The sequence below is a fragment of the Puma concolor genome, chromosome A2, assembly GCF_028749965.1.
Source record: "Puma concolor isolate L17-30 chromosome A2, mPumCon1.1.hap2, whole genome shotgun sequence".
NCBI lineage: Eukaryota > Metazoa > Chordata > Mammalia > Carnivora > Felidae > Puma > Puma concolor.
In genome coordinates this window covers 164,896,091-164,923,633 of record NC_141668.1, presented here as the reverse complement: position 1 = coordinate 164,923,633, position 27,543 = coordinate 164,896,091, and the positions used below count along the sequence as shown (strand labels likewise).

Here is a 27,543-nt window from a genome sequence, read left to right as displayed (position 1 = left end):
AGTTAAATCAAGCTGTCAATATTTATATAATGCTAACAATGTGCCACATGTTTTCAAAGATAAAGCAAGGTTGGTCTTTCACATTTTATGAATTGGATTCTCTCCTTCCCTTATAACCACACTCCTTCCAAAACATAGGGAGCTCATGTGATATGGATGGCTGAGAAGATACTTGGTGCTTGCCTAAAAGATGTCAAGTGAGGTTTACACTAGAATGTTGCTCTCAGCCCCATCTGACCCCAATAGCTGTCTAGACTCTTCAAAATTCTTTGGTCTCTGGAGGCAGTATAGTTTAGTATTAAAAATCATGGGTTCTGAGGCAGAGTGGCCAAAATGAACAAATCAGGAGACTAGATGCTGGAGAGGATGTGGAGAAATGGGAACCCTCTTGCAGTGTTGGTGGGAATGCAAATTGGTGCAACCACTCTGGAAAGCAGTGTGGAGGTTCCTCAGAAAATTAAAAATAGACCTACCCTATGACCCAGCAATAGCACTGCTAGGAATTTACCCAAGGGATACAGGAGTACTGATGCATAGGGGCACTTGGACCCCAATGTGTATAGCAGCACTCTCAACAATAGCCAAATTATGGAAAGAGCCTAAATGTCCATCAACTGATGAACGGATAAAGAAATTGTGGTTTATATACACAATGGAGTACTACATGGCAATGAGAAAGAACGAAATATGGCCCTTTGTAGCAACGTGGATGGAACTGGAGAGCGTGATGCTAAGTGAAATAAGCCATACAGAGAAAGACAGATACCATGTTTTCACTCTTATGTGGATCCTGAGAAACTTAACAGAAACCCATGGAGGAGGGGAAGGAAAAAAAAAAAAAAAAAAAAACAGGTTAGAGTGGGAGAGAGCCAAAGCATAAGAGACTCTTAAAAACTGAGAACAAACTGAGGGTTGATGGGGGGTGGGAGGGAGGGGAGTGTGGGTGATGGGTATTGAGGAGGGCACCTTTTGGGATGAGCACTGGGTGTTGTATGGAAACCAATTTGACAATAAATTTCATATATTGGAAAAAAAAAATCATGGGTTCTGGATTCAGACATAGTTCCACCACATACCATGTAATTCCAGGCAATTAATGAGCTCATTTGTAACTCTATTTCACCATGTATATTATGTTGATAATAAGTACCCAACTCATAAAATCTTTGTGATCAAATAAGTTAATACATGGAAGTTAAAACAGTGAATGACACAGAATAAAAGCTCATTAAAGGTTAAATACTTCCTTTTACCTCTTCTCTTTTCATAAAACCAGGGCAGCCCCTTCTCTTCAAGTCATCTCTGAAACAAATCTTAGTCCTTTAAACTCTTCCAGAGTCTAAAAACGTGGGGGCAGTGAAGGAAGTGTTTCTGATCCAACAGAATGGATGTGATCCCTGCCCCATCCAAGCCACTCGACCAGCCAGTACTTTCTATCTGTATCTCTTATGTTGCTGAATGGCTTTGGTTTATGGCCAATGTTGATAATATATCTGCCTTAGACTAAACACAAAAACTTGTTTCTTGTTCCTTGCCTATTTTTAACACCTTACAGATTTAATATATTAGCCTTAAAATAGATTTCATAATTGAGAAAGTAACAGAAAAGCAACTATTAGTAAACTGAATCCACCAATCACCATGACTGGAGATGTAGTCCAGATGTGCAAGACTGGTCCATTATTTGAAAATCAGTGTGGGGGCGCCTGGGTGGCTCAGTCGGTTGAGCAGCCGACTTCAGCTCAGGTCATGATCTCGCGGCCAGTGAGTTCGAGCCCCGCGTCAGGCTCTGTGCTGACAGCTCAGAGCCTGGAGCCTGTTTCAGATTCTGTGTCTCCCTCTCTCTGACCCTCCCCCGTTCATGCTCTGTCTCTCTCTGTCTCAAAAATAAATAAACGTTAAAAAAAAATAATAAAAATGAAAATCAGTGTGATCTACTGTATCGACTAGGCTAGGATATCAGTTGATGCAGAAAAGGCATCTGACAAAATCCAAAACCTATATTCATGATTTAAAAAAAAAATCTCTGCAAACTAGGAAGAGGAGAACTTAATTTGATGAAAAGCAAACACACTGTTAGCAATAAAAAAGGACACAGCTTCACACAACTAGGATGGATCTCAAGGGGATTATGCTGAGTGAAAAAAAGTCTATCTCCAGAAGGTTACATACTGTATGATTTCATTTATATAATATTCTTGAAAAAACAACATTACACAGATGGAGAACATATTGTACTTGTTGAGGCTAGTGATGTAGAGGTTTGGGTCTGAATACAAAGTAGTTTAAAGGAGTTCTTTTGTGCTGATGAAACAGTTCTGTATCTTGACTGTGGTAGTAGGTCCGTTCATCTACACAAGTGCTCAAACTGCAAAGAAACACACACACACACACACACACACACACACACACACACACACACACTCCATTCATATTGGTGAAATCTGAATAAGCTCTTGGATTTCTACTGGGGAAAACTGAGTGAGGGATACATGGGATTTCCCCATACATATTTTTTTTTTTTTTACTTTGAATCTATAATTATTTCAGTAAAAAAGAATTTATACACACATACCCCAAACTCAGGATGAAAAAGCTTAAGTGGCTTTTTAAAAGTCATAGAGGTAGGGTCGAAAATTGAATACTAGGAATTAGGTGTCTGCATTCCCCAGTCCAGTTTTCTTTCCATTCCACCAAGGAAGACCCAGGACCTTAGGATAACAGACACATAAACAGTATTTTTCTGCACATATCTCAAACATATTGCTACTGATAATGTTAATGGTAGAAAGTTCTGACTGGATAGGCTTATAAGTAGACTGGGCATAGCAGAAGACAGGCCCTGATACAAGTATCTATCTCAAAAAACTAGAATTAAATTAAACCCAAATATAATAGAAGGGAATAAAACCAGAAATTAAAGAATCAGAAAGAAGAGTAAAGTTCTCCTTTCTTTGAAAAAATTAATATATCTAAAGTTTCTTTGAAAAAATGTCTAAATCCCTAACAGGATGAAGAAAAAGGAAGAAAACACACATATTACCACCATCAGAAATGAAAAGGGGATAGAATTACAGCTTTCAGACATTAAAAAGGAATTAAAGGCTATTATCAACAAATTTATGTCAACATGTTTGAAAAGTTATGGAATGGACAGATACAATTTAGCAAAACTAACACAAAAACAAATAAAAAACCTGAATAATCTTTTGTCATATATAAATAATTTGGTGTAATTCATCAGTGAAACTATCTTAAAAAAACTTTTGTGAAGAAAACCCAAAAGATTCACTGGTGAATTATTCCAAACATAAAAGGCCTAACAGGTCCAATTTTACACAAAGTGTTTCAGAACAGTTTCTAGCTCCTTTTAAGGGGCAATATAAATCTGATATAAAACACAGACAAGTATATTAAAAGAAGCTACAAGATAAGCCTCTAATTACCAGACATAACCAATTCTAGCAAAGTGAAAAGGCTAATTGGCTAATATATACCACGTCCAAGTGTGGCTTATTCCAGATACACATGTTATTTTACCATCTGAAAATCAAAGAATGTAGTTAATTCACCATATTAATAAACTGAAGGATTTTTGTTGTTGTTGTTAAGACCATGATTCATGCAGAAAAGGCACTGGATAAATATCAATATTCACTCACAATAAAAAAATACTCGACAAATTGGGGATAAAATGAAATCGCCTTCATTGTTATTTTTTGAAAGACATTCTCTATTTTTTTTTTTAACATTTTTGTTTAAGTAATCTCTACACCCAACGTGGGGCTTGAACTCATGACCCTGAGACCAAGAGTCAGATGCTCTTATGGTCAGAGGAGGAGCCAAGATGGCAGAACAGCATGGAAGCTTTTTTTGCATCTCACGTCCATGAAATGCAGCCAGATCAACACTGAAACATCCTGCACACCTAGAAAACTGATTTGAGGATTAACACAACAATCCACACAATCTGAACCACAGAACTCAGCAGGTATGTGGCACGGAGAGGTGAACTGGGGGAGAGAGAAGCCACAGAAAGCAGGGAGCTGTTTTTGCTTATGCAGAGAGGACACAGATGTGGGGAGAGTACGGGAAAAGCACCCCTCCCCCCAAAGCAGCTGGAGAGAAAGTGGAAAAGTGGAAACAGCCGCAGGGGCTGAACTAAAAAGGGAGAAAGGAGAAAGGAGAGGGTTTAAATTCCACTAAAACTCTACAAACAGGGAGCGCAGAGTCTGAAACTCTCCAGTTCCATACCTGGGGGTGCTCTGGTGGGAAGGGCGAGTCCCCAGGAGCAGAGTGGAGTCCGGGGGGGCTTCGGGCCACACGGGGAGAGGCGGTTCCCCTGCTGGGAGGACAGCTGGTAGAGGCTGTGTGGCCCCCACAAGGCAAAGGTGCCAGCAGACCAGAGAACATTTGCTGGTGCTGGAACAAGGTCGTTAAGGGGGAAGCCTGGTGCCAGACGCGTGCTGCGATTTCCCATAATCCCTGAAACGGGAACTTTTTCTGGGGCGGGTGGGCACCCAGCCACAGTCTCTTGAGCATCGGCGGCAGCACAGTCCCTCGAATGTTCCTGGGTGCTGCTAGCACCCGCCATTGTTCGTGAGACCCTCCCCCTGAAGGTCTGAGTTGGGGGGAGGGGGAGCCGCATTCCTTCCTAAGTAAGGGGTCAGGAAACACAGCCGCGTCTGGGATAAAACTCAGTAGGGAGGTGCCACCTGGCAACCTGATGGCTTGCTCACGGACAGTGTAAAAGCAGGGAGTGGACGGAAGCCAGAGACAAAGGACAGGTACACGATTGCTGGTCGGGGAGAACAGAGTTCTGATACTAGTCTGACTAGCTGGATGACGCCATTTTCACCCCACTCGCGCATGTGCATACACACCTACAGGCGCCACAACAATCGACCCTAGTAAATTAAGCAGCGCCACCTAGTGGAGAACAGAGCCTTTACACTAAACCCCGCCCAACCGGGCCAACCTCGCTCTTCAGAAACACCACAAGTCTCTCTGCCCGCTTAGTTTACATACTGTAAATTGCTTCATAATTTGATGTTAGGGGAAAATGATGTAATTTAAATTGTATTTCTATCTGTTTGCTGGTCCACCTATTCAATTTTTTTCTTCTTTTTCATTTCTTTTTCTTTAATACAGAAACAGAAAAATTTTATTTTCAATTTTTATTAAAAAATATTTTTAACTTTTTCTACTATATTTTTTACATTTTTGTAAATTTTTCAAAATCTATTTTACTTCCATCATTTCACTTTATCCTATTTTATTGAATTCATTTTTTTCAAATTTTCAGGTTTTCCCTCCCCCCATCCCCTTTTTCTCTAATCTATCAAGCTCCTTTCAACAACCAGACCAAAACACATCTAGGATCTAGCAACATTTATTTGACTTGTGTGTGTGTGTTTTTAAATTTTTATCTTATTAACTTCTTTTCACCATTCTAAATGACGAAGTAAAGGAATTTACCCCCAAAAGAAAGAGCAGGAAGAAACAAGACCCAGGGACTTAACCAACACAGGTACAAGCCAAGACGTCCAAACCAGAACTTAGAATCATAATAGTAAGAATACTAGCTGGGGCCGAAAATAGATTAGAATGCCTCTCTGCAGAGATAAAAGAAGTAAAAGCTAGCCAGGATGAAATAAAAAATGCTGTAACTGAGCTGCACTTTCCAATGGATGCCATGGTGGCAAGGATAGAGGAGTCAGAGCAGCAAATCAGCCATACAGAAAACAAACTTAATGGAGAATAATGAAGCAAAAAAAAAAAAAAAAAAGAGGAGACAAGGCGAAAGAACACAATTAAAGAATGACAGAAATCAGTGACTCGTTAAAAAGGAATAACATCAGAATCACAGGGGTCCCAGAAGATGAAGAGACAGTAAAAGGGGTAGAGGGTTATGTGAGAAAATCATGCAGAAAACTTTCCTAACCCAGGGAAAGACAGACATCAAATTCCAGAAAGCACAGAAGAGTCCCATTAGATTCAACAAAAACTGACCATCAGCTAGGTATATGATAGTCAAACAAAATACTCAGGCAAGGAAAGAATCATGAAAGCAGCAAGGGAAAAACAGTCCCTAACCTACAAGGGAAGACAGTTCAGGTTTGCAGCAGACCTATCCACAGAAAACTGGCAGGCCAGAAAGGAGAAGCAGGATATATTCAATGTGCTGAATCGGAAAAATATGCAGCCAAGAATTCTTCATCCAGCAATGCAGTCATTCAAAATAAAAGAGATTAAAAATTCCCCAAACAAAAATTAAAGGGGTTTGTGACCACTAAACCAGCACTGCAAGAAATTTTAAGGGGGAGAGAAGACGGAAAGAGGGGAGAAACGATGGGGGGAAAAAAAAAGGACCAAAAGCAAAAAAGACTAAAAAGGACCAGAGAACACCAGAAACTCCAACTCTACAAGAAACATAATGGTAATAAACTCTATCTTTAGTACTCACTCTAAACATCAATGGACTAAATACTCCAATCAAAACACACAGGTGAGGCGCCTGGGTGGCGCAGTCGGTTAAGCGTCCGACTTCAGCCAGGTCACGATCTTGCGGTCCGTGAGTTCGAGCCCCGCGTCGGGCTCTGGGCTGATGGCTCAGAGCCTGGAGACTGTTTCCAATTCTGTGTCTCCCTCTCTCTCTGCCCCTCCCCCGTTCATGCTCTGTCTCTCTCTGTCCCAAAAATAAACAAATGTTGAAAAAAAAAATTAAAAAAAAAAAAAAAACACACAGGGTAACAGAATGGATAAGAAAACAAGATCCAGGGGCGCCTGGGTGGCGCAGTCGGTTGAGCATCCGACTTCAGCCAGGTCACGATCTCGCGCTCCGTGAGTTCGAGCCCCGCGTCGGGCTCTGGGCTGATGGCTCAGAGCCTGGAGCCTGTTTCCGATTCTGTGTCTCCCTCTCTCTCTGCCCCTCCCCTGTTCATGCTCTGTCTCTCTCTGTCCCAAAAATAAAGTAAACGTTGAAAAAAAAAATTAAAAAAAAAAAAAAAAGAAAAAAAGATCCATCTATATGCTGTTTACAAGACACCCATTTTAGACCTAAAGACACAAGGGGCACCTGGGTGGCGCAGTCAGTTAAGCGTCCGACTTCAGCCAGGTCACGATCTCGCGGTCCGTGAGTTCGAGCCCCGCGTCGGGCTCTGGGCTGATGGCTCAGAGCCTGGAGCCTGTTTCCGATTCTGTGTCTCCCTCTCTCTCTGTCCCTCCCCCGTTCATGCTCTGTCTCTCTCTGTCCCAAAAATAAACGTTGAAAAAAAAAATTTAAAAAAAAAAGACACCTTCAGATTGAAAGGGGATGAAGAACCATCTATCATGCTAATGTCACCAAAAGAAAGCTGGAGTAGCCATACTTATATCAGACAATCTGGACTTTAAAATAAGGACTTTAACAAGAGATGAAGAAGGGTATTATATCATAATTAAGGGGACTATCCACTAAGAAGACCTAACAATTGTAAATATTTATGCTCTAAATGTGAAGCGCCCAAATATATAAGTCAATCACAAACATAAACAAACTCATTGATGATAATACCATAATAGTAGGGACTTCAACACCTCACTTACAGCAATGGACAGATATCTAAACAGAAAATCAACAGGAAACAATGGCTTTGAATGACACACTGGACCAGATGGACTTAACAGATATATTCAGAACATTTCATCCTAAAGCAAGGGAATATACATTCTTCTGCAGTGTACATGGAACGTTCTCCAGAATAGATCGCATACTGGGACACAAACAAGCCCTCAACAGGTACAAAAGGATCGAGATCACACTGTGCATATCTTCAGACCACAAAGCTATGAAACTCAAAATCAGCCACAAGAAAAAATTTGGAAAAACAAACACTTGTAGACTAAAGAACATCCTAGTAAAGAATGAATGGGCTAAACAAGAAATTAAAGAGGAAATTAAAAAGTACATGGAAGCCAATGAAAATGATAACACCACAGCCCAAAACCTCTGGGATGCAACAAAGGCAGTCATAAGAGGGAAGTATATAGCAATCCAGGCCTTCCTAAAGAAAGAAGAAAGGTCTCAATATACGACCTAACCTTACACCCTGAAGAGCTGGAAAAAGAACAGCAAATAAAACCCCAAACCAGCAGATGACAGGAAATAATAAAGATTAGAGCAGAAATCAATGCTATTGAAACCAAAACAAAAAACAAAACAAAACAAAAAAAACAGTACAACAGATCAACGAAACCAGAAGCTGGTTCTTTGAAAGAATTAAAAAAATTGATAACCCCCTAGCAAGTTTGAGCAAAAAAAAAAAAAAAAAAAAAAGGGAAAGGACCCAAATAAATAAAATCAAGAATGAAAGAGGAGAGATCACAACCAACACTGCAGATAATAATAATAAACAATAATAGAATATTATGAGCAACTATACGCCAATAAAATGGGCAATCTAGAAGAAACTGACAAATTCCTAGAAACCTATAAACTACCAAAACTGAAACAAGAAGAAATAGAAAATTTGAATTGACCCATAAACAGTAAAGAAATCAAATTAGTAATCAAAAATCTTCCAAAAAACAAGAGTCCAGGGCCAGATGGCTTTCCAGAGGAATTCTACCAAACATTCAAGCAAGAGTTAACACTTCTTCTCTTGAAGCTGTACCAAGAAATAGAAATGGAAGGAAAACTTCCAAACTCATTCTATGAAGCCAGCATTACCTTGATTCCAAAACCAGACAAAGATTCCACTAAAAAAAGAACTATAGACCGATTTCCCTGATGAACATAGATTCAAAATTTCTCAACAAGATATTAACCAACCAGATCCTACATTAAAAAAATGATTTACCACAACCAAGTGGGATTTATATCTGGGTTGCAGGACTGGTTCAATATCGACAAAACAATCAACGTGATTCATCATATCAATAAAACAAAGGACAAGAACCACATGATCCTCTCAACAGATGCAGAGAAAGCATTTGACCAAATACAGCATTATTACTTGATAAAAACCCTCAAGAAAGTAGGGATAGAAGGATCATATCTCAAGATCATAAAAGCCATATATGAGAGAACAACTGCTAATATCATCCTCAATGGGGAAAAACTGAGAGCTTTCCCCCTAAGGTCAGGAACAAGACAGGGATGTCCATTCTCGCCACTGTTATTCCACATAGTATTGGAAGTCTTAGCCTCAGCAATCAGACAACACAAAAAAATAAAAGGCATCCAAATCAGCCAGGAGGAGGTCAAACTTTCACTCTTCGCAGATGACATGATACTTTATATGGAAACCCAAAAGATTCCACAAAAAAAACTGCTAGAACTGATCCATGAATTCAGTACAGTCTCAGGATATAAAATCAATGTACAGAAATCGCTTGCATTCCTATACACCAATAATGAAGCAACAGAGAGAGAAAGCAAGGAATCGATCCCATTTACCATTACACCAAAAACCATAAAATATGTAGGAATAAATCTAACCAAAGAGGTAAAAAATCTATACACTGAAAACCATAGAAAGGTTATGACAGAAATTGAAGAAGACACAAAAAATGGAAAAATATTCCATGCTCCTGGATAGGAAGAACAAATATTGTTAAAATGTCAATACCACCCAAAGCAATATGCATATTTAATGCAATACCTATCAAAATAACACCAGCATTCTTCACAGAGCTAGAACAAACAATCCTAAAACGTGTGTGGAACCAGCAAAGACCCTGAATAGCCACAGCAATCTTGAAAAAAAAAAACAAAAACAAAAACCCAAAGCAGAAGGCATCACAATCCCGGACTTCAAGCTGTATTACAAAGCTGTAATCATCAAGAAACTATGGTACTGGCACAAAAACACTCAATGGAACAGAACAGAAAACCCAGAAATGGACCCACAAACGTATGGCCAACTAATCTTTGATGTAGCAGGAAAGAATATCCAATGGAATAAAGACAGTCCCTTCAGCAAGTGGCGCTGGGAAAACTGGACAGCAACATGCAGAAGAATGAACTTGGACCACTTTCTTACACCATACACAAAAATAAACTCAAAATGGATGAAAGACCTAAACATAAGACAGGAAGCCATCAAAATCTCAAAGAGAAAGCAGGCAAAAACCTCTTTGACCTTGGCTGCAGCAACTTCTTACTCAACACGTCTCCAGATGCAAAGGAAACAAAAGCAAAAATGAACTATTGGGACCTCATCAAAATAAAAAGCTTCTGCACAGTGAAGGAAACATCAGCAAAACTAAAAGGCAACCAACGGAATGGGAGAAGATATTTGCAAATGACATATCAGATAAAGGGTTAGTATCCAAAATCTATTAAGAACTTCTCAAACTCAACACCCAAAAAACAACTAATCCAGTGAAGAAATGAGCAAAAGACATGAATAGACACTTCTCCAAAGAAGACATCCTTGGCCTTGTCATCCATGGCCAACTGACACATGAAAAAATGATCAACATGACTCATCATCAGGAAAATAGAAATCAAAATCACAATGAGATACCACCTCACACCTGTCAGAATGGCTAACATTAACAACTCAGGCAACAAAAGTTGCCTGATGTTGGCGAGATGCAGAGAAAGATGATCTCTTTTGCACTGCTGGTGGGAATGCAAACTGGTGCAGCCAATCTGGAAAACAGTATGGAATTTCCTCAAAAAATTAAAAATAGAACTACCCTTTGACCCAGCCACTGCACTAATAGGTATTCATCCAAGGGACACAGATATGCTGTTTTGAAGGGACACATGCACCCCAATGTTTATAGCAGCACTATCAACAATAACCAAAGTATGAAAAGAGCCCAAATGTCCATCGATAGATGAATGGATGAAGATGTGGTATATATATAGACAATGGAGTATTACTCAGCAATCAAAAAGAATGAAATCTTGCCATTTGCAACTATGTGGATGAAACTAGAAGGTATTATGGTAAGCAAAATTAGAGAAAAACAAGTATCATATGACTTCACTCATAGGAGAACTTTATAATACAAAACAGATGGACATAAGAGAAGGGAAGCAAAAATCATATAGAAACAGAGAGGGGGACAAAACATAAGAGACTCTTAAATATGGAGAACAAACTGAGGGTTATTGGAGGGGTTGTGCGGGGGGTATGGGCTAAATGGGTAAGGGGCATTAAGGAATCTACTGAAATCATTGTTGCCTTATCTGATAACTAATGAATGTAAATTTAAAAAAAATAATAAATTAATAAAATTAATCTATGAAAACTATAGTTATTATTATACTTCTGAAATATGGCACATTTCCCCCTAAGATCAGGAACAGGACAAAGATGCTCATACTCATCATTTCTATTCATCATTATAAAGCAATGAGGTGAAAAGAAAAAAACCCACAAAGTTTAGAAACCAAGTTAAGACGTTTTGGGGTGCCTGGATGGCTCAGTCAGTTAAGCATCCAACTCTTGATCTCAAGGTCATGAGTTGAATCCCTGCGTTGGGCTCCACACTGGGCGTGGAGCCTACTTAAAAAAAGAAAAGGGAGGGGGAGAATCAAGTAAGACTTTCTTTCATAACTGACAGGATTGTATACACAGAAAATCCAAAATAATCCACAAACTATTTGAATAATATTTCAAATAATAATTTAATTTATGAATGTCATTGGATAAAAATATCAAAGTACAAAAAGAAATTGCAATTCGCGCTAGCTGAAAAATCAAAAAGGAAATAAATAAAAATATTTACAAAGCAAAACATACCACATACCTAGAAATAAATTAAAAACATTCAAGACCTCTACAATTAAACCATGAAATACTGTTAAAAGAAATTACAGACAACCTTGGTAAATGGATGATTATATTATGTTCAATTGGAAGACTCAGTATCATAAAGATGTCAATTTCATTCAGGTTATTGCATCAAGTCAATGCCAATTCCAAGCATACTCTCAGCATATTTGTGAAAATTGATAAGGAAATTCTAAAAATATAGAAACAAATGAAGAATAAAAAAATTGTGTCTCACTCCCAGATTTCCCTACATACTACAAAGCAACGTAGAGATTGAGAAGCCATCTTTAGCAATCTAAAGATATGTTAACAGATGGCATCTAACCTTTATGAAAGGATTTCTACAATTACTTAGCCCTTGTTGAGTTACCAGACTTCAGTTCCCCACTGTTGCTAAGACCACAGTAAGCACAACATGCTAGCAGACAAGATTACCTCTATTCCCATATCCGCACTTGTCCACTGCTGCCTCCTCCCCTCTCTGTATACATGACAATTGTCAGGACTCTGACTCAGTGCAGTCTCTACTCTGGTTTCTGAATGAGCATGGGAGCCTGCCTTAAACAAACGGGACACTGCACTGTGACTCGATAACAATTAGCAAGTGAGCCAGTCAGATTCTATTATAATCAACATATTGGAGTTATTCAAAAAGGCCATCGATTCTTTCCTCCCTGAGACTTCAACATGGAAAGAAAGAGCCTGGACCTTCTGGGACCTACAGCAGAGAGAAATAGCCTGCCAGGAAGAATAGCTAACCCAAAAATGCACAGTCAAGACACACAGACAGAATTCATCAAGATAATAAACTCTTTATAGCTTACAAAAATGAGAAGAGTGAAAAGAGAAGCCAGAGACTGGGAAATGTTATTTGTAATATATGTATATATAATATACGTAACATATACACACACACATATATAAAGGTTTTATATATGTATGCATATGTACTTAGATATAGAGATACACATACATACAATAAAGGATAAATACCTAGAAACCCTTGAAATAAAAAAGGAACCAAGCATGGGTGAAATGCTTCAACAGGATGCCCTCATAAAAGGTATCCAACAAGCACGTAAAACGTACTTCTCATCCTTACATATCAGGTAACTGCAAACTAAAACCAAAGCAGGATGTTACCATATCCTCTGCTGGATGGCTGAAATTAGAAAGTTTGGCCAGCTAAATGGAATAATCACAATTTCCACACATTGCTTTTAGGATGATAGGTGTAATCTACCTTTTTGAAAAACTGCAGTAACTATTGAAACTAAAGATAAAGTCTACCCAGGGATCTCATTCCTACATACAAAACGTATATCAAGAGAAATGAGTGTTAAGTCTGTGAAAGGAGCAATTAAAACGTAAACCAGACACCACACTAAGAAACCAAACACGTAATTGTACATATTGTATTTAAGCACTTAGATAAAGATCAAGAAAATCAAGAATAAGCAAACCTAATAAATTGAATGCAAAGTCAAAATTGTGTTTCCTTTGTGGAACAATTATTGACAAGGCAGATAAATAAACTTTCTGGAATCCTGGGAATGTTCTGATTATCAGGGTGTGTACATAAGAAAAATTTCATCAAGTTATACACTTACGAGTAGCACACTTCATGCATATTGGTATATATATGCTTTACTAAAAGAGCAGAAAATGATAAAGGGAAAGTGCCATAGGTATACTTTCAGAAATAAAATGGAAATGTAACGGAAGGGAGAAGTATAGCTAAATGTACCTGAAGAAGCATAAACTAAAGAACTCCTCTTTCTCAAAAAAGCAGAAAAATGTTTGAAGGTGTCAAATATACATCTTCCTCCAGCAAAATAGGATGACACCCTGTCTGATGCTTACAATTATAACTAATCTTCCCTGCCGTCCACAGCTCTCACTTGAGGTCCCAGGGGATTTACATAGCTGTCTTTCCCCTTGAGCAAAGTGACGTGATGGATTGGACCACAAATAACAATCCTGCTCCAAAATGGCGCCAATTCTACATATTCAGGTGATGTGCCAGAGGGACTATAATATCAGCAAAATGACAGTGCTGGAACTTGCCAGAAAATCTAAGAAGCTGTGTATGACCATGATGGAGGAACTTATAGAGAGGTCTACAGAGCTGCTGTCTCTGAGGTTACTGAAGTGAAAACATATAATGTTCTGTTTCAAGCTAGAATTGATTGGTGGGTCCAGTAATCAGGAAAATGAGCCTGAAACTGAAGCCCACCTGGCCCCTATGCATCTGTCTTCATTGGATGGCTCCACTAAATGAAGAATAATGGCTTCTTCTGCCTTCCCATTTCATGCAAACTACTTTCACCAACTCTAACCTGGAACTGGATGAAGGAAATGATTTTGAGAAATGAAGTCCCAACCATGTCCAACACATACAAGCCAGCTCAACCAACTTTACTTCTAGCTTTCTTCTCACAAGGTCTCTTTTTAAACTCAAAACACTGGGTCCAACTCCCAGCCTTGAGTAAGGACAAAGAACAACATACAAAAACAAGGTATCAGAGGCGACTCTTCTTTGGAGAACTTCGCACTTATTAATTTCTGCTGAAATTGCGTATTAGACAGGAAAAGCTTTTAATAGTAAAAACTGATAACATCAAAAACTAGAAGTTCTTAGTTAAAAAAAAAAGAAAGAAAAAAGGAGCACCTGAGTGGCTCAGTCCGTTAAACATCTGACTTCAGCTCAGATCATCATCTCAAGGGCTGTGGGTTCAAGCCCCACATTGGGATCACTGCTGTCAGCCGGTCAGCACAAAGCCCGCTTCAGATACTCTATTCTCCTTCTCTGTGCCCCTCCCCTACTTGCGCTCTCCCCAAAATAAATAAGTATGAAAAAAGAAAAAAGAGAAAAGAAAAAAAATACCGAGTAGGCAATTTCCAGTATCTACCATGCTGGATCAAAATGAAACTACCAATTACAAGAAAAAAAATTACAAAAGAAATCACAAATACCAAAGTGTTGATACCATAATGTTCGTATACTTGGAGAACAATGAGCATTAATTAGAAACTAAAAAAAAAAAAAACAAAAACAAAAAACACTCCTGCCTGCCTATGAAAAACACCTCAAATCCCCTTATGGGTCCAAAAGATTTTGTTATGAAGAACATTTACATCTCAGCCCAAATAAAAGTACCTCACAACTTAAGCATGGTTAGAGCTGAAAAAGTATTAGAGGAAAACTTATCACTTTAAATATTCACACCAGAAAACAGAAAGTGAAAATCAATGAGCCAGCAGTCCACTTTCAAGGTGAGTCACTGATCTGCGCTTCTAGTTAAGCTTCCTTATCCACAGTTAAGTGATGTTCATTGAAGGTATTACCACAAGGTTTACATACACAGGTTTCTCTCAGCTGTGAGTTCTCGAGTCTTCAAACAGATAAGCAACAACTTCCTGCTTTCTTACATTCATAGGGTATCTCCGCAATGTTAGACGGAGGATGTGAAAATGCCTTGAAGACACTCCCATATTTCTGACATTTATGTATTTTCTCTGCTGTGAGTTTTCACATGTCTTCGAAAGTAGGCAGGGCACACAAAGGCTTTCCCACATTCCTTACATTCATAGGGTTTCTCTCCAGTGTGGCTTCTTACATGTCTTCGAAAGGATGAGGGACAACTGAAGGCTTTCCCACACTCCAGACATTCAAAGGGCTTCTCTCCAGTGTGCATTCTTGCATGGACAGTAAGGTATGAAGAATGGCGAAAGGCTTTCCCACATTCCTTACATTCATAGGGCTTCTCCCCAGTGTGTGTTCTCATGTGGATCCTAAGGGCTGAGGGATAAATGAAGGCTTTTCCACATTTCTTACATTCATAAGGTTTCTCTCCAGTGTGAGTTCTTATATGTACTGTAAGGTGGGAGGAACTAATAAAGGCTTTCCCACATTCCTTACATTCATAAGGCTTCTCTCCACTGTGAGTTCTTAAATGTTCCGTGAGGGATGAAGAACGGCTAAAGGCCTTCCCACATTCCTTACATTCATATTGTATCTTTCCAGTGTGATCTCTCACGTGTGCTCTGAAGGATGAGGGACAACTGAAGGCTTTTCCACATTCCTTACATTCATAGGGTTTCTCTCTACTTTGATTTTTCACGTGTGTATTCAGGGAAGTGGGAAGATAGAAGGCTTTTCCACATTCCAGACATTCATAGGGTTTCTCTCCAGTGTGTTTTCTCATGTGGATACTTAAGGAGGAGGGACAATTGTAGGCTTTCCCACATTCCTTACATTTATATGGTTTGTCTCCTGTGTGTGTTCTGACGTGGACAGTGAGTTTTGAGGACTCACTGAAGGCCTTCCCACACTCTTTACATTCGTAAGGCTTCTCTCCAGTATGAATTCTTATGTGTATTATAAGGTGAGAGGAAGAACTAAAGGCCTTCCCACATTCCTTACATTCATATGGCTTATCTCCACTATGAATCCTCTTGTGTTTGGAGAGTGAGGAGGAACAACTAAAGGCCTTCCCACATTCCCGACATTCATAAGGCTTATCTCCACTATGAATCCTTTTGTGTTCCGTGAGGGATGAAGAACAGCTAAAGGTCTTTCCACATTCTTTACATTCATAGTTCGTCTTTCCAGTGTGAATCTTCATATGTGCCCTAAAGAATGAAGAACAAGCGAAGGCTTTCATACACTCCTTACATTCATAGGGTTTCCCTTCAGTGGGAGTTTTCACATGCTTCTTAAAACAAGCAAGAAAATGAAAAGCCTTCCCACATTCTTTACACTGATAGGGTTTGCTTCTGGCGTGAGACCTGATGTGATTTTTAAGGGATAAATGATCTGCGAAGGCCGTTTTACACTCGCGGCATTCATAGGACTTTACTTCAGTAGTTCTCTTCAGTATATTCAGATGTGAGATTTGGCCGAAGGTTTGTCCACGCCGATTTTCTTCACTATGTTCATTGACGTTCTCCACCACGGGGCTTCTTTTAAAAATAAAAAGCACGTTATTAGTGGTAAATAAATTTTTACCATTTTCAGGGATTATGTACATTTTCTGCCCCATCAAGTTACAAGTTCAAAGTTCTCCCAGAGGGCTCTACCATAGCCAATATTATCAATGAGTTGTTTTGACTTATATAATTTTTCTGATAATTGCTTACAACTGAACTATGTGTCAAATAGTGAAGATCTCAATGTAATTTTCAAAAAAAAAAATCTTGGAAAAATTCTTTATGAATTCACAATTTTTGACCAAGTTCTATATATATACATGTTTTTTTAAGTTTTATGACATTTTAAGATCCTCTCCTCAGGCACTACTTTTTCTTACTTACCTCAAATGTCTCTCACGGTTTTTGTTCTGATAATAAATACCCTGGTATTCCCCGTTTTTGTGTAAAATGGATGACGAAGAATCATTCCTTTTGAATCTAACTATCTTCTGTTCATTGGATATTTTTTGTCCATAAGTATCTTGTGGAGTAACTGATTCTCTAGTTTTAAGTTGAGTCTCAAAACCTGAAACAAAAAAGTAAAGGCACCTATAAGCAAAGGACTTCTGGAAGTGTGGCTGTTTCAGGACTTTGGTAATAATATGCACAAAGGTCAAAATGGTATGCAACTAAGAAATAATTCTATGAAGACTAGGACTGATAGTGACACAAATAGGGAATTATTAGGAGAACAAAACACAAAGGAACCGGATAAAGTGCACATGACCAAATACTAACTTACAAGAGGAAATACAGATCTTTCCAAGAACAAGGATACTGTGAGAATACTGATAAAAAATCAAAACAAGGAATCTGGAAGATCAGACCCCTCAAACAAAACAAAATTTTGCTCTGCTTTTATTAGATTTTTCCAAACGTAATATCCCCCCAACCAGGATAGTTTCTCCCAAGGATTCTTGCCTTCCTGGTGCTCCCCCTGGATAGGTCCTCTTTCCACTGTTTTCAGGTCCTCCTCTTGTTTCCACTGGGAGATCAGATACGGTGTGTGGAGTGGATACCCTAGTAATGCAGAAAGGCTTATCATGACGGAAAACAATGACGAACCATGAACATTTCCATGACAGTCAAAATTTTGTTCTTCAGATACTTTAATTATGGGCAAGGTAAATTTAATTTCAACAAGACGTCAAAAAAGTTTTTCAAGTGGGGGCACGGTAGGGGGGGTTGACAGTGACAGAGACAATGACACAGCCTCTGATTTCTAGAACCAATGTGACAATCATATCTAAACTTCAATATTAGAAGCTGGTCTGATACTCAGGACCCTTTGTTCTCCTGTTGAATATAAAAATCTCACAGAATACCAATCTTAAACAAGGTTATGCTGAGACCATGATAAAATTAAGCAAAACAAGGCCACTATGTAATTTAATCTAAGGGTGACCCCCCCCCCCCCCCCCCCCCGCAATACACACACACTACTCGGTAATAAAATTTCTACCTCTTTTTGTCAGCATCCAATCTAAAGTGACCACCTGTGGACTGAACAGTGTCCCTTGAAAATTTATGTCCAAACAGATCGATGAAACAGAACAGAGAGCCCAGAAATAGACCTACATAAACACAGTCAGCTGATCTTTGACAAAGGAGCAAAGGTAATAGAGAAGATAGTCTTTTCAACAAAGACTGAAACAACTAGACCCCAACATGGAAAAAAATTAACCTAGACACAGACTTTTACACTTTTCACAAAAATCAACTCAAAAAGGGATCACATGGATCAAAGACCTAAATGTAAAGTGCAAAACTATGAAATACCTGGAAGACAACATAGGAGAAAATCTAGATGACCTAGGGTCTGGAGATGACTTCTTAGATACAACACCAAAGGCATGACCCATAAGAGAAATTCACAAGCTGGACTACATTAAAATTAAAAAAGTATTGCTCTGCAAAAGATACTGGCAAGAGAATGAAAAGATAAGCCACAGACTGGGAGAAAACATCTAGAAAAGACACATCTGATAAAGGACTGTTATCCAAAATAAATAATTTTTTTAAAGTTTATTTATTTAAGTAATCTCTACACCCATGTGGGACTCAAACTCACAACCCCGAGATCAAGAGACACATGCTCTACTGACTAAGCCAGCCAGGCACCCCCATTAACAAAGAACTCTTAAAATTCAACAATAAGAAAACAAACAACCTGAGTAAAAAGCGGGCCAAAGACCTCAACAGACACCTCACCAAAGAAGAGATACAGATGACAAATAAACATATGAAAATATAGTTCAAAATGTCATCAGGAAAACACAAATTGAAACAATGAGATACTACCACACGCTTATGAGAACAGCTAATATCCAGAACACTGACACCAACAAACGCTGGCAAGGAACTCTCATTTGTTGCTGGAGGGAATGCAAATAGGGACACCCACTTTGGAAGATAGTATGATAGGGCAATCACACTTCTTGGAATTTACCCAAAGGAGATGAAAACATGTCCACACAAAAACCTGCACACACAGGTTTACCGCAGCTTTATTCAAAACTGCCCAAGCATCGAAACAATTAAGATGTCCTTCATGGGGCTCCTGGGTTGCTCAGTCGGTTGAGCATCCAACTTCGGCTCAGGTTATGATCTCGCAGTTCATGAGTTCGAGCCCCGCGTCGGGCTCTGTGCTGACAGCTTGGAGCCTGGAGCCTGCTTCTGATTCTGTGTCTCCCTCTCTCTGCCCCTTCCCCACTCATGCTCTGTCTCTCTCTGTTTCTCAAAGATGAATAAACGTTAAAAAAAAAAAAAAATTTTTTTTTTAAAAAAAGATGTCATTCAGGGGCGCCTGGGTGGCGCAGTCGGTTAAGCGTCCGACTTCAGCCAGGTCACGATCTCGCGGTCCGTGAGTTCGAGCCCCGCGTCGGGCTCTGGGCTGATGGCTCGGAGCCTGGAGCCTGTTTCCGATTCTGTGTCTCCCTCTCTCTCTGCCCCTCCCCCGTTCATGCTCTGTCTCTCTCTGTCCCAAAAATAAATAAACGTTGGAAAAAAAAAAAAAAATTAAAAAAAAAAAAAAAAAAAAAGATGTCATTCAGTGGGTGAATGGATAACTAAAACTGTGGTACATCCAGACAATGAAATATCATTCAGAACCAAAAAGAAATGAACTATCAAGCCACAAAAAGACATGGAAGAATCATAAATGCGTATTACTAAGTGAAAGAAGCCACGGGAAAACCGATACGATTTGGTCCATATGATTCCAACTACGTGACATTCTGGAAAAGCCAAAACTATGAAGACAGTAAAAAGATCAGTGGCTGCCACAGGTTAGAGGGGAAGAAGAGATGAACTGACAAAGCAAAGAGAATTTTAAGGCAGTTAAACCACTCTGTATGATACTATAATGATTGATATATATACCATTACGTATTTGTCCAAACCACATAATGTGTAACACCAAGAGTGAATCCTAATGTAAACTATGGATGCAGGGTGATGATGATGTGTCAATTCAGGTTTGTCAGTTGTAACAAATGTACCACTCTGGTAGATGTTGATAGCAGAAGACACACTGTACCTGTACAGGGGCAGGGCATATATGAGAAATCTCTGCATCTACTGCTCCATTCTGCTGTGAATCTACAACTGCTCTAAAAACAAGTGTCTTAAAACAAAATGTCAGGGACATCTGGGTGGCTCAGTCGGTTAAGTGACTCTTGATTTCAGCTCAGGTCATGATCCCAGCCAGGGTCATGGGATCAGGCCTCTCGTCAGGCTCCTCGCTGAGCATGGAGCCTGCTTAAGATTTTCTCTCCCTCTCCTCTCCCCCCCCCTTCCTCTCCCCCACTAGCGTGCGTTCTGTCTAAAATTAAAAAAAAAAGTCATGTTCACTTGAAACCTCAGAATGTTACTTTGGAAATAGGGTCTTTGTAGATATAATCAAGTAAAGATGAAGTTACACTGGATTGAAGTGGGTCTTCAATCCATTGACTAGTGTCCTTATAAGGATTAACATAAAAAGGGAAAAAGGCCATGTGAAGATAAAGGCAAAGATTAGAGGGGCACCTGGGTTGCTCAGTCGATTGAATGTCCGACTTTGGCTCAGGTCATGATCTCACAGTTCATGAGTTCGAGCCCCACATCGGGCTCTCTGCTGTCAGCACAAAGCCTGCTTTGGACCCTATTTCCCTCTTTCCCTCTGCACCTCCCCAGCTCCTGCTCTGTCTCTCTCTTAAAAATTAATAAACATTTTCTTTTAAAAAAAGGCAAAGATTAGAATGAGAGAGCTGCATGGGGCACCTGGCTGGCTCAGTTGGTGGAGCATGCAACTTTTGATCGTGGGGTTGTGGGTCCGAGCCCCACATTGGGTGGAGAGATTATTTAAAAAGAAAATCTTAAAAAAAAAAAAAAAAAAAAAAAAAAAGAATGATATGCTGTGTACCAAGAAACACCCAGGATTGCTGGCAACCACCAGAAGCTGGGAAGAGACGGGAGAAATTTTCCCATAGAGCCTTCAAAAGGAGTCTGGCCTTATATTTCCAGTCTCCAGAAATATGAAATAAGTCTCTGCTGTTTTTAGCCACAGTTTGTGGTACTTTGTTATGAAAGGCCTAGGAAACTAATACAGCCAGCTTCCACAGGCCCATCCCCAAATCACTCAACCAAAGCACAAACCCTATAATATGTACTTTTTAACACCTTTCTGAGACATACCACAGCTCCCCAGGTCACTGAGTAATAAACCCCACTTGTTTACAGGTATGTTCCTGGTAGTCTCTGAGTAAAGAACACTGACATCAATAAAATTATCCTAAGGACCGAAACCACAAACCTCCCTAAGACCCAAAGGGATGCCCGAAGTCTATGCCCACACTTTCAACACATAATAAGCATCAACGCTTTTAACCACAAGAAAAAGACAGTTCACTACACAGATGTTTATTTTCATGAAGAAACCACTAGACACAGTAAGTTCCTTGGGGTCAGTGAGTGTCTGTCGTATTTACCACTATATTCGAATTCCTCAGTCCAAATCCTAGAACAAGGTCAATTAGTAAAATTGTTTTCTCAACAACTAAATGAAGGAATGTTGCCACTCTTACCTAATGAGGCCAGGTTCTGGAAGTTTTCCAGCATCACATCTCGGTAGAGGTTCCTCTGAGCAAGATCCAGCAAAGCCCACTCCTCCTGGGTAAAGTCCACAGCCACATCCTCAAAGACCACTGAGTCCTAAAACACACCACACATATTCTCTTCAGGAAGGTACCAACTCTCCCCATATATGCAGAACTGATGAGGTTGATAATACTGGGGAACTGAGAACTAACTAACTCATAGTAAGTTCTGAAGATACTATGGTCTCCTGACATCTACCCCAGAATGCAGCCATCAGATCTTGTGCTCTCCCCGTAACTCTCTTCCTAACTGATCCAATCCTGTCTCACGCATCTAACTACTAAATGTTAAATTTATCTCTTCCACAGTTTGATGGTAACCAATTCCAGTCTTATAATAATCCAGAACAGTCCAGAGCATATGGCTGAAATGAGAGAAATGCTCTAGAAATGAAATAAATTCCACATTGACACCAGCAGTTACTTGTTACAGAAACAATTTCACCTGCTTCCTTCTTTCCCACCATAGCACTGAGCACAACATGAAACACTGGGTCATATCGCAATGAGGTTTAAATGCATAAAAACACACCGAGGAACAGAGAGCTCTTCTTTTTTTCACTAACCGGAGACCCAGGGGACTGCAGAAATACAACTTTCATCTCAGGCCCACAGCTAGCCATATTTTCTTGTCCTCTAGGCCAGGGGTCAGCAAACTACAGCACATGGGCTAAATCCAGCCTACTACTTGCTTGTGTAAATAAAGTTTTACTGGACCACAATAAAACATTTGTTTAAGTACCATCTGGGGTTGCTTTAGGCTAAATTGGCAGTTCAATTGCAATAGAGACTCTATAGCCTTCAGAGCCTAAAATACTTACTATGTGGCCCAACAGAGAAGCAGACTGCTGACCACTGCTCCACACAATTAGGTCAATGACCTGGCGGAATGGAAAATTCTTTTGGCGAATTATTAGCCCCAACTTACCTGTGTCATATTTTTCTGCAACTCAGCAGCTCTTTCTTCTTTCATGCTCCCTTCATGAAGAAAGCCAGAGTACTGAGAAGTTAGAGCTGAAGCAAGAGAAAGAAGACACGAGAATCCAGATCTCCCCACAACTCACGAGGCGAGATGCTACGGCAGGTCCATTATGAGGGACCACGCCCCTCAAAACAAACACACACGCACACAGCCCCAAGACACCCAACCAAACACACACTGATCTGCTAAGAAGGTGAAGTAATCTTATCTCCTCTAGAGCTAGAAACTCTTTAGAGCTAGAAACCATTGCTGTGGTCCGTGTTGATCATTAAAAAAAAAAAAAAAGGTTAAACGTCCCATTTTGTAAGTTAACTGAAATTTTTAAAAGTTTAGCTGTCAATTTTCCCATGATAATGAAAAGCAAAACCTATGACACGATGCCTTCAACCATAAAAATACACACTGTGTCAAATCCAAAACAGCACTTATATATCCAACTTCTGGGGGCTCCACTCCCGACATTTCTTCTGCACTCCTGACAGGCTAACAGGCATTGCTTCCCAGCCTCTGACCACCGAATCCTCCCTCCAGGGGCTGCAGGGTCTCTGAAACTTGGTTTTTGAGAAAGAGCATCAACCGACTCAATTCCACGTGTTGGAGGCAGTGAAGACTGCCATGCTTGACTCTCTTGCTAAATTTTGCCTGTACAGAGGACCGCAGCAGCAGGGCGAGAGCACCTCAAGTTAGCAAAATATGTCATCTCCGACGGCGTTCTCTGCAGCTGTTACGCAAACTTAAAATAACAAAAACGCAACCGTTTTGTCCGTGCAGTGGATCCAGCAGTGTGTTTTAAATCTAGTAAAAACTGCAACATCCTTTACTACGTTACTAATGTGCCATTTGAGCAACCATGATGTGAGAATGACTTTGCCAAGAGCTTTCCTCTCAGAGAAGCTCTGCAAACCAGATACTACTAGAGTTGAGAAATCTTAGCATCGATTAACCACATACTCAATGCTACTCAGTCAGAAAGGGCGTATGTACTACATATACAGGCGTGTGAATGCAGGCCTATTTTCCTTCAGAGCCTAAAATCCCAATGGGCGTATTTCTGAACACAGACCTTACAATTTAGTTGTTAATGAGGCTGTTATTACTAACATTACCAGAGTCTGGCCTGCAACCCTGCTGTGCACTCTGGAGAGTACACAAACGAAGTATTCTACTGAAATGTTTTATCTTCGTGAGCTCCTTCTCTTGACTAAGCCTCCTGTCTTGAGCAAGGACACTTCCCTTAAGGCCCTTACCTCTTGCTTCTTTATTTCATATTTACTTAGGTAATATTTACCCTGATCCCACTACATACAGTCACAGGGGATATAGCACTAAACAGAACAGAAAAGTCCTGAAGCACAGGGATGTTATAATCTTTTAAAGGAGGGGAATAAACAGAGAAACCTATCAGGTAGTGGTACGTGATACATAATAATGTAGCCAGCACAGTATAGGGATAGAGAGGCACACACATATTTATCTTTAGTGAGTCAGGACTACTTTTGTGGCAGGAAGAAGTAGACAATTAAAAGAAGTGTTTCAGGTGCACCTGGGTGGCTCAGTGGGTTAAGCTTGCAACTCTTAATTTTGGCTCAGGTCATGATCTCACAGTCGTGAGATCAAGCCTCACATGCGGGCTCGACGCTAAGCTAAGCGTGGAGCAGGCTTAGGATTCTCTTTCTCCCTTTCTGCCCCTCTCGCTCATGCTCGCTCTCTCTAAATAAATAAACATTAAAAAAAAAAAAAAAAAAGAAGTGTTTCAGAGAACACTGGAAATCCACAGCTGGTATGACTTATATATTTATAAATATCATCAACTCCAGACGAAAAAAAATCAGTAACGGTGGGCTAACGATTAATTTAAAGGTTGGAAAAAGAACAGCACAAACGTTCAGAAAAATGAAAATAAGACAAAATTAATGATATTTTTTAAAATTAATAAAAAGAGGGGCGTCTGGGTGGCTCAGTCAGTTAAGTGTCCAACTTCAGCTCAGGTCATGATCTCAAGCCCCATGTCAGACTCTGTGCTGACAACTCGGAGCCTGGAGCCTGCTTCAGATTCTGTGTCTCCCTCTCTCTCTGCCCCTCCCCCACTCACTCTCTGTCTCTCAAAAATAAATAAATGCTAAAAAAAATTTTTTTAACAAAAAGAATAAAAACTAAAAATGTGCCCTTTGAAAACTAATGAAATCAACATACCTTTAGCAATTTTAATAGAATTATGAATGGGTCACAACCACAGATGTTGCAGGGAGAATATAACCAAAATATTAAGGAAACATATATGAAAATGTACAGACATGAATGAATTTCTAAAAGAAGTATAACTTTCTGGCGACATTCTTTTTTTTTTTTTTTTAATGTTTATTTATTAATGAGAGACAGAGATACAGAGCATGAGCAGGGGAGGGGTAGAGAGATGGGGAGACACAGAATCTGAAGTAGGCTCCAGGCTCCAAGCTGTCAGCACAGAGCCCGCGACGCGGGGCTCGAACTCACCAACTGGGAGATCATGACCTGAGCCGAGGTTGGTCACCTAACCGACTGAGCCACCTAGGCGCCCCTTTCTGGCAACATTCTAAAATAAATACAAAACTTGATTACAACCAGCCCTTAATTAAACAAAACAGTAGTTTAAAACATGCCCACAAAGGAAATATAAATTACAAATTGTTTCACAGGCAAGTTCACCAAATAAGTAAAGGGTTCCTAATTCCATTGCAGGGGTGGAAAATACGATTTTCCTGAATGTTTCCAAGACCAGAAAAGTACAACTCAAAATAAAATAGGCAAGATCTCATTCATACATATGAATGCAAGGTAATATAAAAATATTAGTGCCGTCAAGAAATGAATAGTGGTTAAAAACTGAATCTTCAATTAATATAATCATCACATTAACAGAAAACCATGACTATTCCTCTTAGATACAAAATAGTGACTGATCTCTATGAATATCCATTGGTGATAATTTAACCCACCAAAATTAGAGAACAGCTTTAGTTGGAAAAAATAATTATTATCTACAAACATCTACAGCAAACATCCTATTTAACTGCTGAAATGATAGAATAACTCTGGGATCAGGAACAAGGCAAGGATGCAAATTATACACTATTCTAGTACTGTCTGTCTCCCGTAGTGGAAGTCCTAGCAAATACCCTAAAGAAATAAAAGGAAGGGGCGCCTGGGTGGCTCAGTCGGTTAAGCCACTGGCTCTAGATTTCCGCTGAGGTCATGATCTCACGGATGGGGAGATCCAGATCCGGCCCCTACGTTGAGAGCAAAGAGTCTGCTTGGGATATTCTCTCTGTCTCTCTCTCTCTCTGCCCCTCACCTGTTCGTGCTTTCTCTCTCAAACAAATAAACATTAAAAAGAAAGAAAGAAAGAAAGAAAGAAAGAAAGAAAGAAAGAAAGAAAGAAAAGAGAGAGAGAGAAAGAAAGAAAGAGAGAGAGAGAAAGAAAGAAAGAAAGAAAGAAAGAAAGAAAGAAAAAGGAATGCAAGGTACAAGAATAAAAGAGAAAATGCTGAGAATGGCACAAGACCGCACTCTCGGTATGAAACTCAAAACAATCTACAGATAAATGATTAAAATTTATAGCTGCATTCCACGAGGGAGGGGTAACAGGGATAGTAAGTAATCAGTTCACATTTATGTACCTGGATATAATGTATCAAATGGATGCCCACAGGCAAGGTAAAGTTCTCCGATCAAATATCTCCTGCCCCAGGAGGGGAGAGATGGGAACGGAGTTGAAGCAAATGTCACCACCCCGTGCTCACCGAACACGCTGAAATCCAGACCAACGTACAGACGAGGTGGAGGCGCTCGTCCCCGTAACCCGAATGGCAGGGATGCTTTTACTTTCTGAAAAGACACCAAAAGATGCTTTGGAAGGCCGATTAAATACGAAGGTGGTTCTCTAACCTACAGCCGACTCACCCCGGCTGCTGGACGCAGCCCAGAGCTCCGGATTCAGTGAGTTCGGGACGAACGGCGGCCTGCCGCTGGGTTCCAGCGGGGATAGGAGGCACGGCCGAGAGGCCGTCCTGTAAATGCCGACCTCTCCGCCTCCAGCGGGTCGGCCCTGGCGCTGGCCAGGGGCAGCCGGGAAGTACACGAACGGAGGTAATTAACTACCTCAGACTCGAGACGGGACCGAAGAGATATGGCCGCCAGCTCGCGCAGGCGCATGAGTCCACTTCTGCTTCCGGTTTCTGGGCCTCGCACAGCGTAAGGGGCGGAGCCTCGGTAGCTGCGCCGTAAGATTACGAGGGGTGGTCGGGCGGGAGGCGTCTCTTTCTGGCCGCGAGTGGAAGAGAAATGCTAGTTTTCTTCTGGGGAGAGAGGCGGTTGAGCCCTGGGGGCGAATCAGCGCAGGATTTGGAATTGGACGGGACTGGGGGGGCATCAGGTCCGTGGCGGGGTTTGGTTGACTAGGACTGTGGGGCGGAGCTGGGTCGAGACAACGCCTAGGGGCGTGGCTTAGTTGACTATTCCGAAGGGCACGGTTTACGGTGAGACCAGGTGGAAGAGCGAGACTTGGTTGGCAATTCTTGGGGAGCTGAGGTCTAGGGGGCGGGGATAGGGTTAGGGGCTCCCATTCAGGCTCCGAAGCCAGACAACTGGATGCTCAATTGCGTTTTTTTGAATTTATATCCTTCTCCACTTTGTTATGCAC

At 40.3% G+C, this 27,543-nt stretch overlaps 1 protein-coding gene across 1 annotated transcript; it reads right to left on the bottom strand.

Annotated features, from left to right (window-relative positions):
* Positions 1-11,607: 11,607 nt before the first annotated feature.
* On the bottom strand, positions 11,608-27,407 carry ZNF699 (zinc finger protein 699). Its single transcript, XM_086681324.1, has 6 exons — positions 26,645-27,407; positions 22,812-22,897; positions 21,812-21,938; positions 17,670-17,768; positions 17,091-17,274; positions 11,608-16,739 (listed from the first exon to the last, which is right to left on the bottom strand). The coding sequence occupies exons 2-6, from the start codon at positions 22,854-22,856 to the stop codon at positions 15,281-15,283; spliced, it is 1,914 nt and encodes a 637-aa protein (XP_086537450.1). The 5' UTR covers positions 22,857-22,897; positions 26,645-27,407; the 3' UTR covers positions 11,608-15,280.
* Positions 27,408-27,543: the final 136 nt, after the last annotated feature.